This window comes from Athene noctua, chromosome 21 (assembly GCF_965140245.1).
Source record: "Athene noctua chromosome 21, bAthNoc1.hap1.1, whole genome shotgun sequence".
In the NCBI taxonomy this organism is placed as follows: Eukaryota; Metazoa; Chordata; class Aves; order Strigiformes; family Strigidae; genus Athene; species Athene noctua.
Window position 1 is genome coordinate 3939482 of NC_134057.1, and position 16210 is coordinate 3955691.

At 40.8% G+C, this 16210-nt stretch overlaps 1 protein-coding gene across 1 annotated transcript; it reads right to left on the reverse strand.

Moving 5' to 3' along the window:
* Positions 1-23: 23 nt before the first annotated feature.
* On the reverse strand, positions 24-16184 carry FAM149B1 (family with sequence similarity 149 member B1). The gene is made up of 15 exons (XM_074924315.1): positions 16078-16184; positions 14952-15056; positions 14211-14343; positions 13109-13251; positions 12344-12463; positions 11572-11742; positions 9676-9863; positions 9276-9406; positions 8650-8703; positions 8089-8201; positions 7277-7477; positions 5463-5586; positions 5033-5155; positions 4230-4311; positions 24-2452 (listed from the first exon to the last, which is right to left on the reverse strand). The coding sequence occupies exons 1-15, from the start codon at positions 16125-16127 to the stop codon at positions 2379-2381; spliced, it is 1812 nt and encodes a 603-aa protein (XP_074780416.1). The 5' UTR covers positions 16128-16184; the 3' UTR covers positions 24-2378.
* Positions 16185-16210: the final 26 nt, after the last annotated feature.

A 16210-nucleotide genomic window follows, 5' to 3' on the forward strand; every position in this document is an offset into this window, starting at 1 on the left:
TGTGCCACATGGTGTTTGGTCTTTGATGGCCTGAGGAAGAACAGGAGACTGCAGCATGTATGTCACGGTGCAGAAATTCTCATAACGCACTGAAGTGACGTAATAAAGCTAAAAATCCACGGAACAGAGTCGGTTCTGTATTTCTAGGGTTCATGATGTCCCATGACAAGGAGTTCCAAAGCTCAGCTTCTTATTTCGTAGCACTGCAGTCAAGTCTACAGGGCCCTAGCAATTAGCTACTTCGTTATGCTTCTCAACACTTGGGTTCTTTTGGAAGTGACTTACTGCAGTAAGATGTGCAAATACATCAGCTGTTTTTAAACCGCTTGACATGGTGTGCAGGGGTAGGAATTTGAGGAGTAACTCATTTTCAGCTCGCCTTAGCTCGGAGGAATGAGGCTGGCTTTATTCTGTGGACCACTTTGCAAAGGCTTATGAGCCACACGGTGACATTTACTTTTGAGTTGAAGGTCCTCATTGCTTCAGTGATAGCATCCAGGAACTGACTAACAGAGCTTCCTGGGGGGAAGCCAGAGGTAGATGGTAACTCTGTCCCTGTTTACTTGGCCGCTTTCAAAAAGACTCTGAGCGTACAACATATCCTTACGTTGCACAACACAGGACTGGAACGTTACTTTTACTACACAAAATAGATACCTAACAGTCCAGGAGAAGTCTTTGGTGTCAAACGTTTATACAGAAACCAGAAGTTATCTTCTGATGAAACTGCTTTCACTTTTTTAACACACCAACTCTTGGCTAAAAAATACAACATTACGTTACTAGAAGTCTATTCAAGTTTATTTGTTTATTTTTGTAACTCTTATGCACTAGGGCTACAGAAAACAAACTTGGTCCCTGAGGAATGGCACTGATACAAAGGGGATGCTTATCTCCAGTTAGCTTGAGATAACTAAATACCACACTGTACAGTGTTCCAGTAGTCTTAGCTGTTAAAAGAAATGGTGTCAGTGAATAGAGGCCTCTCTTTAGCATCAGTTTATCTCTATGCAAACTTAAGAGATTTAGATTGAGATCAGAGTTCCCACCCCCCCCGAAATGCAAAGGAAAGCTAACCCAGTTACATTTGGACAGTGCTGCTTTGCCTTCTTTTCCTTTCTTTTTGATTAGAGCAAGCTTGGATCAACTGGACTCAAGAACTTCAATACTGATTAAAAACTATTAGCTGTTCTAACATGTGATAGATGGCGTAACTTAAGAGTGGGGAAGTAGGAGCCACTTTAAGAATACTGGCAAGTTTTTTCTATTACAAATTGTAATTTGAAAATTATTAATAAGGCGATTTAGAAGAACGTGCTCTTTAACTGGATTATGAAGGACCGACTGTTTTCATGTAGTGTCCTAACTGTTAATATACAGTAGGTGGTTATCCTCACTCTGTCTTTACACTCACTTGTTGTCTGGTGTTTACTGTTTCGGGAGTAAGACCTTCAACTAAGCACTTATTTTGAGAATATATTTTATGTTTTTGTCTTATCTGGAGCCACAGGGGCAACTACAGGCAACACTGCTGGTACATCTGTCTCGGTGCAGAAAACATCTAAAAGCTACGTTGCATCTGAGGGCTGCGGAACTTCACAGCAGAGTGCAGAAATCTTGTATAATTGCAGGTAATTTTAGGGAGACTGTCTTATTTTGTGAAATTACCATAAAATATCTCACCAGGAAGACAGTGTACTTTCTTTGAATGCTGTCTCAAACTACATGCAGTAAGAGTCCTTTTTCCCCTCTCAGACCGTCTTCAGTCACTGAGGAAGAGGTTTAAGTATGTAACACAGGAAGAGTCACTAGTGTGCTACCCTTGAAGCCATCAATTCTTTGCTACCTTATTTGTAACTGTAAAAATATTCTGCAATTATTACAGGATTCATAACTTGTCTAAATGGAGTTGTAGAAGCAGTATTGTGTAGTGCTTGCTTTTGATTGATAGTATAATATTGCTTTAAACATATAAATACAGCTTCTAAAATTAAAATTACTACTGTTATGGAAAACCTGGTTAATCTTCTGTAGAGCTAACAGAAAAATCGGCAGGTTCTGCAGTACCTGCCTATCACAACATGAGCCAGTAATGGGAAAACAGCAGTGACTGAGAGCACTAGCTATGTTTTCTAGCAGTTAGGCTTTACTGCTCACTGGAGTATATTCACCCTTCCACTGGAGTGTAACTTCTACTGGTAGAAAATGGAATGTTTTAAGTACACTCCTTCTGATCTTTGGCAGCTGCTGCTTAGATTTCTATAAAAATAACTTGATAAGGAAGGGTGTTTGAAAACTCTGTAAACAGTGTTGACATTGCTGAGAGTGAAGGGCGGTTCCTGACTCCGGAGATGGATGGACACTTCCTCATGGCACGTTCAGAGCCCCTGTTTGCTTTTTGTGACTGATCCGCTTCGACTGTGGGCTTTCAGAGAACCGTGCAGCTGAAGACCTAATAAACAGAGATCATGTACAGCTTTAAGACTTCTGAAAGGTATTACAACTAAATACCAAACGCATCTCCTTTAGCTTAAAACTAAAATGCTTTTTTTTGTTGTTTTTGGGGTTTATTCTAATATGTCGCTATCAATGGCATTATGTATAACACTTGCAAGTTTGAGACCAGTGACTGGCCTTCCAAAAGGGGCAAACTTCCGTTCTCATAGTTGCTGCATTGCAGGCAACTACTGTATTCCTTGATATTTCATGAAGCGTTCAGGTCTACAAAGTTCTGCTGATTTCAGCAGTCATAAAACTTGGCTTGCATTTAAAGACAGTGGTGTGGGGGAGCAGGTATTTAATTTCAGTAGGAACCACTCCTTTCTTGTTTAAAAACAACTCACTTTAGTGCCTTTGTTAAAGTCAAGTTGCCTCTTGTACCACTCCTGTTAGTGGCAGTAGGCCATCCAGCTGTTAAACAAGCTAAAAGACCCCTCCTGTCCTCTACTAATCACCCACGGACTTGCTGCCTTCACTTTCACAGCTTTCATTAACTTCTGCAGCTTCAATCCTATGTGAGGATATTTTTACGTGGGAAGTGCTGACAGTTCCATAAAGAATCCCAAAACACTGCGATGAAAGGAATCCAGTGTCACTTGTCTTGACAGACCTGGTTTTCAGAAAGTGCATCGAATTCCCTGCTCCGTGCCAGCCCTTCGGGGGGAGGTGACACTTGGCATCAATGCAAAGTTAAGAGGGAGTGCTCAAGGTGACCTCAGGTGAGAGTTATAAAAATGGCACTCAGGAAAGCCACTCCAGGGCACAGAAGTTAACTTTTGTTCTACCATAATCTCTGCACAAAGTGCTTTTCAACTGACTAGACTAGACCTTGGGTGTGCCGTGAGGTGAAAAGCCTACGTCTCTGCAGGTCAAGTTGAAATAAGTAAGGTTCGTTGGTCAATGTAACACTGGTGTACACACATGCAACTTAGTCTTGTAGCTTCCTACTATTGAAAAAGACCCACAACCCTGGTCATGACAGCGTAGCTATTCTGAAGCACATACAATGACTATTTTCAAAGTGTATTAACCATAAGCTATTGAAGGATATGACTTTGCAGTGAAGGAAGGGAAAATAAGGGAAGACTATGCATTACATTCACCCAAAAAATGCCTTCCTGCTGCCTTGGTACTTTGATCAATTAAAAGTAAGTAATTTTAGACGAGATTCATTTAAGGTTATGCTAAGTAACTCCAGAAAGTTCATCCAATTGTAACAAATTACTACAAGCATATTTTGATTTCAGAGTACGCACGTGAATTGCACTGGTACAGTTACTGGTTTTAAAACATTCTTTGAGTTGATCGAGTGCAATTTTAAGATTTACTACAGTCTCCTCCAGCTACAGTGCAAATAAGTTTCTTTTGGACATAATAGGATTTCTTTCAGTTATGTAGCCAAGCAGAAGAAAAATCCTTGGACAGAAAATAGTTGTTGCTAGTCCCTGTTTAAATTGGCAACGTCTGCTCTTAACTTTGACATGAGAAGCACTGGCACTGATTACATTAAGCTTCCTTGAATGATTTAAAATACTAGGTGGTAATAAAAAAACCCAAACCACCATACCCAAATATACTCTATATGCAAGTATAAAGCTGGTATAATGAAAAGTTTAAAACACAAAACAGAGCTCTGAAAAACCTCCTCACTGTAATTATCTATGTAGGAAACCCATCCCAAAGCCTAGCTTTTGTGTAATCTCACTAAATTCTGTGATGCACGAGCATACCTGAACCTGTTGATCCTCTGCTTGTCCAAGATTGGTTACTATAATCAATAACTGTGCAAGAACGGCGGTGCTGTGGATCTGGCTGAAAAGACAGTTCAGGTTATTTATCTTTGCACAAGAAATTCTAAACATCAAGATTAGAATACAGACTACTTAAACATACATATTTTGTAATCTGTAAAATGTTGTACAGGTCTAAGTAGAACTTTTATGAGTTTAAGGAGGGTTAAATCAATCTAAAGTTCAACTGTTACAGAGTAGAAAATAGACTTTTATAACACTCCTACTCAGAATGATCACTGGGCCAGTTAAAGGTATTCTCACTGCTTCTGGAAACTGTTGTTTCAAAACAGATTTTAAAAAGCTTGTAAGATCAACTGCTAAATCAAGGATGTTGAAGTTACACAGAAACCAAACGAGCAGCTATTTAAAAACTATTGTTAAAGCTTTTGAAGCTTAGATAAAAATACTTTGTTAGACAGGACAAGATAGCAGTAGTGTAGGTATTTCAGTAAATTAAGCCAAGAGCATTTGATACTGAAAGACTGACATTAATAGTACAGCAAACTTGTGCAAGAAAGCAGTGAAGACAATCCCTCCCTCGTGTTTCTGAACACAGCTGCAGGAACTGTCTGATGTCTGTGCAAAACTTCAAAGCACCCTCCCCTTGAGGATGGCAACCTGGTGAACTCCCTGGCACGGATCAGCTGAGACACTTGGTTCTTGAGAAATGTTTACCCACATTGTCTAAAGCACCCTACTGAGGAATTAAGGATGACTTGGTATAATTTGCCGTGCTTTACCAAGAATGTGCTGGTTGTGTTAGACCTGGAGAAACGATCAGGTAAGAAAAGCTGCTCCCGTAGCTGGTGGGCATCTTCATGTGCTGTTACACTGTGAGCTCGGCTTGAGTTCCCTTGAGATTTCTGCATAAAAGAGTAACAGTTACGACTTTTTCTTATTGCAGCAGTACATGTAAAATAATCAGCCATGGAATTAAAGCTAATTTCCAGGGTGATCGTTCCACATTACTTAGGGGGAGGAAAAAACTTCTGGAATTAACTGGAATTAAAGCATTCAAGTCTAGGCTGTTGGTCAAAACTGATGCAGCATTTTTATGCATCTATTTCAGCTGCTGTTACTTGCAAGAAAACAAACAGACGGGCCTGGTAATTTGATCAGCAGCGATTACAATTTTAGACTATCCCATAGTAAAACCCTTGTGCCAATTACCGTTTGCCTCTGGGATCCCGCAGTGCTGGCGTGCTCCGCCACGGTGCTGGTAATAGGTGGTAGGAGGTTATTTCGGCTTAGCAGCAGTGGGGAGGGTGAGCTCAGCTGCTCATGAGCAGTCGGACTGAAATACACCAATAAGAACAGAAAAATCATGCAGTTTATACGTTTGATGTTGTGGAAACACAATATTGTCAGTTGGGCATTATGCAGACAAAACTAAGCAACGGTTGCAGAGTTCTGCTACAAGATGCTGGTGTTAGGGCTGACTATCAGAGACTAGATTTAAAAGAGGACTTCTGCAGCGGGTGAAGTTTGGCAGAAATCTTTTTAATACGTTGACACAAACTTCAGGTTTTCATAATGCTCCATATTAAGCATACAGGCAAAGTGACTCTGAGGAGCACCCAGCAGAAGTCCTGGAATGCCCCTCATCCAGGCACTCTGAAGGAGTGTGCTGGGCAGCTGGTCCCTAGAGTGGGGTGTGTACCTAAAGGGGTCTTCATGGGCAGCCACCACACAGGGGTAGAATCTTGTCTGCCCGTTCCCAGACAGGGCAGTACTTTCTGCTCTCTGTTCCTATACTTCAGGATGAAGCACTGCTTACTGCTAACTTCAGCCTAGCAAACAAAGACAAGCAGCGAGCCTAGAAAACAGCAGGCCATATTTTAAGCAGAGCAAGTAAAAAAAGTTCCATAATCCAAATGGACAGCATAGCTCTTTTTACATGTGTCAAATAAAACATCTGGGAGTAAAACAAGGCTTCTACCTGCTCCATATTTTGTTTAAGTATTTGAAGGAACAGGTGCAAGATGCTTTTAGAAGCCTTCTAAAGGGAGCTAAACCAATCTAACTGCACAAAATACAAAATTAATTAAGCATTAGTCACAGGAGGAATGTAACAAGATAAGCATTCAATTTTCTAAATACAGCCTTTTCATCTGAAAGGTGTCTGTGTATTACTGTATGTCTGAGAAGTGCTAGAAATGATCAAGAGGCCATAGCTCTATACACATCTGGAGCTGAGGGAAGGATGCTCTGCAGACATTAAAACATATATGATAATAAAGGGGATACGTTAATAATTGTTAGATTGATTGAAGCCTGAGGAAAGGGAACAGAAGCATGAAATAATGAAAGTAGAAACATCAGTTGTGAGGGGACAAGGAACAAGTCTCTAAGCAGCACATGACAAACAGTAACAGGCTGGGTAAGTTCATAGTTAAACTGCAAAACTAAAAGGAAACTGTCAATTTACAACACACGTGGAATACAGAAGCATATTAAACCCCCTGCCCTTAAATGACTACATTCAGGCAGATCATTATGCCAAACAAAAGTAAGATATTCTAGATGTGATTGAGAGTTCGCCGAGTTCATTACGAGTCCTTCGGTCAGTCAGATAACTGATCTAAATTGAGATCTTTATAGCCCAGCCCGGGCTGGGATAGCATCAGGCACTCTGGCCTCTGAAAACTGTAGACTTTTAAGTTCATCTTGAAAATAAGCGACAGAAAAAGCAAGCTGATGTCAAGAAAGAGAGGGTGGTATTTGCTTTGCCTGTACTGGGCAGACTGAGGTCTACAGTGTGCAAAACTACCTAAATACGTGTGTGATTCGCTGAATCACAGCTTGTAGCACCGTAAACATCAGCTTTAGCAACTCAGCTTTCTCAGGGGAGATTGTGCTTTAGTGGGTGGTTAATTTCTTTAATCAAACAATTCATGTTCTTTCAATTCAAACGAACGCTTTCTGTATAACCTGGGTTCTCTAAAGGTGGTAATTTGCAGTGAGAAACTGGTTTTGAAACATACAATCGAGCTCCCCTGAAGACATCGTCCAGAGAGCCCGGGGTGCCGGTGTGGGAGCGGCTGGTGCTGATGGGATGCAGCGTCCGCGGCGGCGGGTTTCGCCTCCTGCTGGAGCGGGGCAGGGACGACGCGCTGAGCTCCAGAGGGCGATCTGGCCCCGCCCTGGTAGAGAGGATGGAACTGGAGCCTTTGTCATCCAGGTCCCTAACAAAACCAGAAGAGAGATGGTCAGCATGACTGATAACTACCCTGTTACCAAGGGACTCATCTACACGTGACATTAATAATAGTATGTGTGGATAGAGATGATGTGTTTTCATTTTTTTACATAACTACAGTCACTTATAGCCAAATTAGAAAAGAATAGGGGATGGAAAAAAAGCCTATCTATTTTTTAAACTCAACTATGAACTTTCTGATTGAAGATTCCAGTATAAATCACAGAACAGATTAAAAAAAGCCCATCCTGTAAACACCGGTTTTCTCACCCATAGCCTAACACATAGATCGAACACAAGCCCACTTCTAGCAACTGAGCAAATCGGTTTCTCCAGCCCATTCTGAGCTTCATCTCTTTTCAGGATGTCAGTTAGTGCCAACAGTACTGCCACAGCTCTTCACTAACTGGTAAACCAGCAGCAAACAAACAGAAAACTTATACTAGAAGTACAGTCTTTCATAGAGGACAAATAAACAAGCAGGAAAACAATTGAGAATCGCTTTCCAGCACAGAAAGTTATCTCACAATGTTTTGGGTTCAATCCCTCTCACCGTGAAAACGCTCTACTCTACAACAGATGATCTATAGTTCTTACAGTGTTTTCTCCATTACAGGCAGATTCCTTTGCTGCAACTGGATCCCATGTATTGCCATCAAGCCATTCAGATTACGTTGAGAGCCACTACTTGACCCTTGAGAGAGACTTACCTGAAAGTTAAAAAAAATAATTACTGCTTGGCAGAGACATACACACATATTTACAGATTTTGTCCTTGTAAACAATTTTGGAGGAAATAAATTAATTTCTTCCATGACATTCAGATATATACTCAGTTATTTCCCCATCTAGGACAGGCACCTTACCATTCCATTTTTCTTGCAAAGGGTAGTGCTTAGACAATGCACCCTACCATGCTGGGTATACTACATATTTTCCAACAGGGCTTCTCATTTGCATGGCAAGTCCTTCCACCAATGGCTATAATTGGAAGCTTTACAAAACTAATTTTCAGGGTATGTTGACATTTTATCGCAAGAGCAGAACGGTAAACTCCTTTCCTGGAATACAGACTGATCTGGAAAAACATCAGATTCCACCCCCCATAATGACAGCAAATAGAAAAAAACAGAGCTGTAAGCTCTCCAGCATACATACTTGAGGTGGTTTTCTCCTCTTTTTGCTTTTGCGGCCACATCTGGGTTTTGGACACTACACATACAGTAACGGGAACACAAGGAACAGGCAGGGATAGAAATAAAGGAGAAAAATAAAAAGAAAGAATAAGGAAAGAGTTGAATTAAAATGGAATAAACAGGTAACACTCTGGTGCTCACCACACCAGGAGCAGATCATCTAAAGCAGATTATACAGTCAAATTCAGTGTCTTGGAAAAACCTGTTTTACAGCTGCACTGAGACTGGTCCTCTATTGCCTGAGGAGTTCACTGTAGATAAGCCAGTGAGAACAGGATCTCACACACACAATCCTCGATCTCACAATTTAGTTCCAACATTATTGAAATGTAGAAAGAACTACATCATTCAACAGTCACCACGTGGTTGTCCAATACATACATCAAATACTAAGTTTTGAAGAGAAAAGTAGGAATTAAAACTCACAACTGAGAACAGAACTTAAATGTTAGAAAGGACAGTCAGCATTCGGACAAAATCCAAACTAGTTATGTATCTAAACAGTCCCCTGACACACTCGAATCTGTTTGCTTGGGTACCACTCTATTGATTTGTCCCTACACAAACCCACTGGCTAAAAATACTTACCAGATCTGATGTGACTGGGGGCATTTTAGTTGGTGGCACACGAGGTAACAGCACTGGCAGAGGATCAAACTGCAAAGGGCTTCCAGCATCTGCCCTGATTGTTTCTACTGTTATGATGTTTTTCTCATCATCTGTGCAAAGCAACAGAGAATTCCTGTAAATACAGACTATTGGCATTGCTAGCTGTGGACAGTGTTATGAATCCACATTTTTTAAAGAGAGTCTCCTTAGATGCTAAGCCCTATTAAATCTTCTGAGGGCACATCTCAAACTGTTAGCAAAATAACCGTTCATTTCCCCCCTGAAGAGATTACTCCCAAATACATCTCTCTCACTGCATCCTTGCAAAACTAAGTAACTGAAGACCCCTCTGAATCTTCATTTTAACTGTGACCCTTACCAGAGGCTGACCCTTCCCAGTGCCTGCAGATTAATTCTTCCATGCAGCCTAGGACTTCACTCCACACATCATCAAACACAAATGTGAGCACAGAATCCTTCATGCAGGAATATGGAGAGATGGGAGGAAACCCCAATTTCCGACTACCACAGGACAGTCCCATTTTCCTCTCATGCAACTCCTCCTCCCTGTAAAAATGTAAACATTAGCTGTACCACAAAGACAGTTTCTTTCTCTCCCATATTTTGTTGCATTTATTTAATAGGATTAAGACATCAGATAAGGCTGCATTTCTGTTCTGTTTTCTGTTAAACTGAAATAGGTCAAGGCAGCTGATTGAATAGCTTGAAGACATTATTTCAGAAGTTTTGTATTTATCACACAGTATTATTTTCTGAGAGCTGGTAGTTTAATAAACGGCAATCTCAAGTAACAGTGTAATACTGAAAGCAGCAAGCTTCTGTACATTGGGCACTTGAACTTTTATATTTCTTCCAGAATCTACCACTGACCTAAATGAGAAATAACTGAGACAATCACCTTATTACTGCACACCTTGGTTTCCCCACACAGAATGACTATAAATGGTATTTCATTAATAATAAATAGTTTACCAAGATCAAAGTTCCATTTAAAAATAAATATTAATAGTTACAGTGATATCTGTACATTACATTGTGAGGCTCTGTATCTAATGTCACCACAGGATTCTGAAGGTGAGAGAGAGGAATGTTACTGCTCATGACTGCTTAAAGCCACTCTCAGCGTGCTGCTCTAACAGCCAGGATGTGTTCAGGGCACAGGCTTCGTTCAGTTTTAGACCATTAGAGGTAATCAGTGAGAGGGAAGAAAAAACATTATCCATGACAGCAAGTGGCCTTTGCTGCAGACTCTTCCACAACGCAAGAGGTATTCTCAAGTGTGAACCCTGGAAGACAACTGCTCGAAAAAGTTTGTGTTCCTCTGCCAAAAGAAACTTTATAGAAGGGAGAAAATAATACTGATGCAAGCACATTTACTGGGGCTTTCACATCTGCTCCCTGAATTAGTACTTAACATCAAAAAGCTACATTCCTTGGAAAAAAAGGCGATACCACTGGAAAAAGCTCTAATCCTCTACCATTGTTTTACAGACAGCAATACTGTTCGCTCCAGCAGCAGTGTCTCTCTGGCATGTCCAAAGCAAGCCACCTACCAATTTGAATCTCATGGTCCATACAGCTAAATGGCTTTATTTATTAAAACCAATTAAGCTGTTAGGGACTGACAGTACCATCCAGAGTCCCTACCCAGACCATATGTTCATATTGTTGGGCTGAATAAAGTAAAGGGGCAAAAAGAATCCTCTTTATGCCACCCTTAATCCTTTCTTCTTAAGATAAAAATAGTGGTAATTATTTCTTGCAAGCACCGAATCCACTCTAATTTTTAAATTACCACTGAGAATCTGGAAAGGTACAATTCCACCCAAAATGCCAGTAGAAAAATCAAAGCAGCACACTGCTAGTGCATAACAAAAATCAATGAATTTGACTTAGTATAAAAAATAAATGGCATTTAAATAAGTTTTCTTAAGTATGCCAATACCTAGCAAGCTCTTAGTTATGACAGAATTAACTATTTAAACCAGGCACAAAAATGGCTAGGAGGAAAAATTACAAAAAAATGAGAAAAATAATTTAGCAAAATAAATTGTTCTTGGAAATGGATTGAGAGAAATTCCAGTGCCCTAGTGACCTCAGGCTTTTGAAAGTTCTCTAGAGGAAAGATATATATAAAAAAAAATAAAATTAATCAAATACTTCACTGACTAACATCAAAACCAAATATATGCATCTTAACAGGAGGAATTCCAGGACACTGGTACTAGCTGCTATCTTAATATTCAATACCTACACATCTCTGCAGTCAAATGCTAAATACTCCTCCATGACGCCTTCAGAGACAATGACTCCATCTTCACCTTCTTCGCTCTCTGGAGAACACAAGGTCGGAGACTTGGAACGGTCAGCCTTTTTGTGAATGGGGGTAACTGAAAGAGGTACCTTCTTGCCAAAAACACTAAATCTGAACAGGTGACAGTTTTCAGAAAGCAGAAATGAAAGTAAGTTGTTATTCCACGGCAAATAGCAGCATTTGGTGAACTGAGAGACAACATGGTAGTTAAGGCAAAGCAGCAGGGAGGCCAACAAATTATGTGTTACAGTATAAACTCTTTCGGTTTGGATATTTTAAATTCTGGCTAAGGAACTTGAAACTTCAGAAAAAAATTCAAAGCTAATTAAAAACCATTCTAAATTGCTAAATAATAAAAGTAGTACTAATGTAGTGCTTTGTAATTTTGAAGTTCTATACAAATTTAATAGATGATTAACAATGAAACCAGCTACAATACATACATATTCTTAAGAATTTAGCAGCAGCAGAGGTATTTCTATTTACTGACCAGTTTACTGTTGTTAGCAACAAGCACCACTATGCAGCCTTGCTATTCTGAATGAACTACTTTTTGTTAAAAAGAAAAAAAAAAAAAAGCATGCTGTGTTTGAAACTCAGCCTAACAGAAAGGAGTTAGGCTTCACATTTCAAGAAGCCTATTGCTGCAGTCCACTGAGAACAAAACTACCTTCCCACCTTGGTATGCTCTGGGTTAACCGCTGGTACTTACTCATTAGAATCTTTTTCTTGTGGTGAACTTACATCTGAGGAACCTAAACGGCCAGAAGGTGAACTTGAATACCATCCGTACCCTTCATCTGTGGGGATCACTATCTGCTTCCCCACAACCCTGCCATGGCAAAAGCAAAGGATAAATAAATCAGAAAACATTGCAATTAAAGATTATTGAAGTGTGTAAGAACACACAGCAGCAAATCCTATAATTTCTATTGGGAAGCTACGTGGTTCTCTTAGTGATAGTTAAATGTGGTTTCAGTTGTCTTCCCTAGTACAGATTGCTTCGAGTCAGGTAAATACATTAAGAAAATTTTGCTTTTTTATGCTCTGCTTATTGTAAGACACTTGAATATGGACAAAACTGTTCGTGTAACAAAGCTTTAGGTTTCCAGACAGCACAAGGACTGCTGAACTAGGGTAGGAGGATTTTTGTATTATTTTAAGCACCTGGCTTCTAGCTCTACAATACAACTTTTCTAAGAGAATTTTGCTATATTAAGGCCAAATCAGTTGGAAATAGCAATAATGTAGCAATAACAAAAGCAATAATATAATAATAGCAATAAACCCCCAAACCAAACTTGAGATAGCAGAACGTTTATTAATGACAATGGCAGGCAGACTACCAGGGCGATCGTCTCTCTCGTACATAATTGCAGAAAACCACCCTGCCAACACTGTTTTAAAAGCAGCTGTTTCCATCCCTACCCTTTCATAGCTCTGTGATGGTACTAGCATTAGTCTGTTAATGAAAGACCTGAGATGAGGAAAGTTGGATGTCCACTGGTTGCATTCTTCCCGCAGTCCCTCAACATGCACGTTCTCTTTCTGCTCATAGAGAAGCTCATCAATTTGTCTGAACATCTGCTGAACTTGTTGCGTGGCAGCTTTATCAAATTCCTAGAAAGAAAAATTATCCAAAAAGTACCTAGTGAATAGCATTCAGAGGGTTTTTTATAATTGAATTTTTTCATAATTGAAAAAGATGACTACTTGTTTAAAGCTTAGCTGGACTGATTTGAACAGTTCTATGTCTTTTGCATAGAAAGTTCTTAACTTTAAATAATTTTCCCCCAGAGATGATGGAGACTGCTGTTAAGATTGATGGTACCTACATAAAAAGCTCACACTGACACAACAGAAAAACTATTCAAACACTTTGAAATAATCTGTATTAAGTTAAAGACATAGTAATTTACATACAAGAAATCAGAACAGGAAGGATAAAATTCAGCAACATTTTAATAAAATACAAAATTTGTTGCTTGCAATGTCAATGGACAAGAGCAACACAAAAAGCAACGCAGACTGCTGTAGAACACTGTGAAAGTGAACGATGTTCAGGATCTTTGTTACGTGTTCTCATGTAGCTAGAAAAGGGGGTCAGGTCTTGGGTAGTTTAAACAGTTCCATCTCACCTCACAGAAAGCAATAACACACTTTGTTGTGGCAGACAGGGAATAAAACAAATCCTTCTACATGAAAATAATGTTTTAGGGGCTTACTATATTTTGAGAAAGTACAAGTATGTACAAGTATGCCGAAGTTTGATAAACTCACACTCACATTTGGGATTCCACAATAACAGCATTTATTATGCTGTACAGAGACATTATTTTCATTTCCAAAGTTTTAGATGGAAATACAGAGTATTAATTGAATAATATGAGCCTAATATATTTTGAACTGAAAGGAAAGATGAGGAAGAGGTAAAAAAGATGTTCTTTCTATAATTGCTACCCTGATTTACTGACAGATCCAATCCTTATTTTTATCTCGAAATGTATCTGCAATGTTATTTCAAAAGGTCTTTCTAGCCACTGTGCTACATTTGGCTTGGATGATTATGTTCTACTCACATCATAGCCCCAGGAGAAGACAGAGCTGTCTTCGGTGGAGGTGTCGGCGTAACTCTGACTAGCAGACCATGAATTCCCATGATCAGCTGGAGTAACAGAGGGGTAATCTGATTCCTTCCAGATTTCAGACTCCCTGAAATACACATGTTGAGGGAAAAAAAAAAAAAGAAGACAAAAACCCCAACAATATGCAATGACAAACAGTGGGGAATAAAATTTTCTTTCTGTACAAAAAAAAAAAAAAAAAAGCACTGATAGATCAGTAAAGGTCTTAGCAATGATAGAATTTTCATGTTTTCATAGAGTAAATATTTACTTCAGGGGCATTTAAGCAGAACCCATAGTACACAAATAATTATAACAACTGTAACTCCTAATAATCTCAATGACATAGGAAGTCTAGAGGTCAAGCAAAACACAGATTTTCAAAAAATTATCTCATTTAAGCTGCAGGCTACTTCTAGTTCCGGTTCTATACTACTCAGGAATTATTTTTATCTTTTCTCCTCCTGTTTCTGCTGTAAAATTAGATGACCCGAGCTATCTGCAAGCTGGGAACAGAACACAGCTTCACACTTCTTATTATTTCCAAAATTGGAAGGACATGTTCTGAAACGATACAGATCTGAGATAAAGCCCAAGCCTGCCAACCGTATTACTTCCGTAAAGATAACTGAAGGCAAAGGTGCCTCGTGTTGCCATTGTCTCCAGAAAAGGATTCACGTTAAGTTATGACAGTACCTTGAGATCTCGCCGTGGTTTTCAGCCGTGGGTGTGGCTGGGCACACCTCAGCCCCTGGCTCCGGCAGTGGGTGATGCCGCAAGGCATGTTTTGGAAGTCCTTGGCTAAAACAAGACGCGGAACTTGACATTACTTATAAAAATAAACAACTACAGAGGTCCCAAACTTTACAAGTTTCTTCCCCGCTTTTCAAGGAATGCAATAGTTTGCATACCAGACCTCATTTATTATTATTATTAGAAGGCTAATTCCTGTTAGGGAAGCTTTAGAATTGAGGTATCAAAACTAACTCTAGACTAAACAGGGAGTTAAAGGTCTTTGCTTAGAAACCAGTATCTTATTTCAGACTTAAAATATTGTTGGGAATTGGGCTACAGCTCTCTAAAAGCAGATACATCATTATCCCTGTAGGAGACTTGTAATCAAATAGAACAAGAGTAGCCACCAAACTACGCACAGGCAAGTTAGGAGAAATGATGTTTGCTAGTTTTTTGTTTTGTCAAAGTTTAGATATCTAGGAAAGGACAAGAAAAGTCACAGCAGTTGGGGGACAGTGAAGTATCAACGCAGGAACAGAAGTCCTTTCCCAAGTACCGGCTGAAAGAGCCTTCAGTGAAGAAGCTCTCCTGTCATCTCTGCTGTTCAGAAAAGCCTACAGAATTAAATATAAACAAGACTGCATCAAAGCAACTACCAAAACTGAGGTATTTGTTCAAACCTCTTGCCCCCGTCTCCACTTCCCCCCCACCCCCTTAAAAAAAAAAAAAAAAAAAAAAAAAGCGCAGCTACTCGTCAGCTGCCTCTTGAATCAAAGAATCAGACAAACGCAGGGATGTCATCCCTCCGCTCCCACTGGGCTGTTCCCGGCGAGGCGCCCTCCCTGCGCAGGGCCGGGGTAAACGCGCCCCCTCAGGCCGCGGCCCGGGCCCCCGCCCCGCCGGCCCGGCCCCGCTCACCTCCCCGTTACGCCCGCCCCCCCCGGGCCGGCTGCGCCCAGCGCCGGCCCGCGGCTCCGGGCCCGCTCTGCGGGCGGGCAGGCCCGGGAGCGGGGGCCCGGCCGGGGCGGCGGCGGCAACCGGGACGGCAGGCCCGGGGAGCGGCGGGGAACGGGCGGCGGCGACTCACCTCTCCAGAGCGGCGGGGGGCACCGGCTGCCGCGCGTATCGCGAGATCATCCTCAGCCCCGCCGCGCCGCCGCCTCCCGCCGCCGGCCCGCCGCCGCCATGCCGCCGCCCCACCCCCGGGCGGGCGGAGCGTC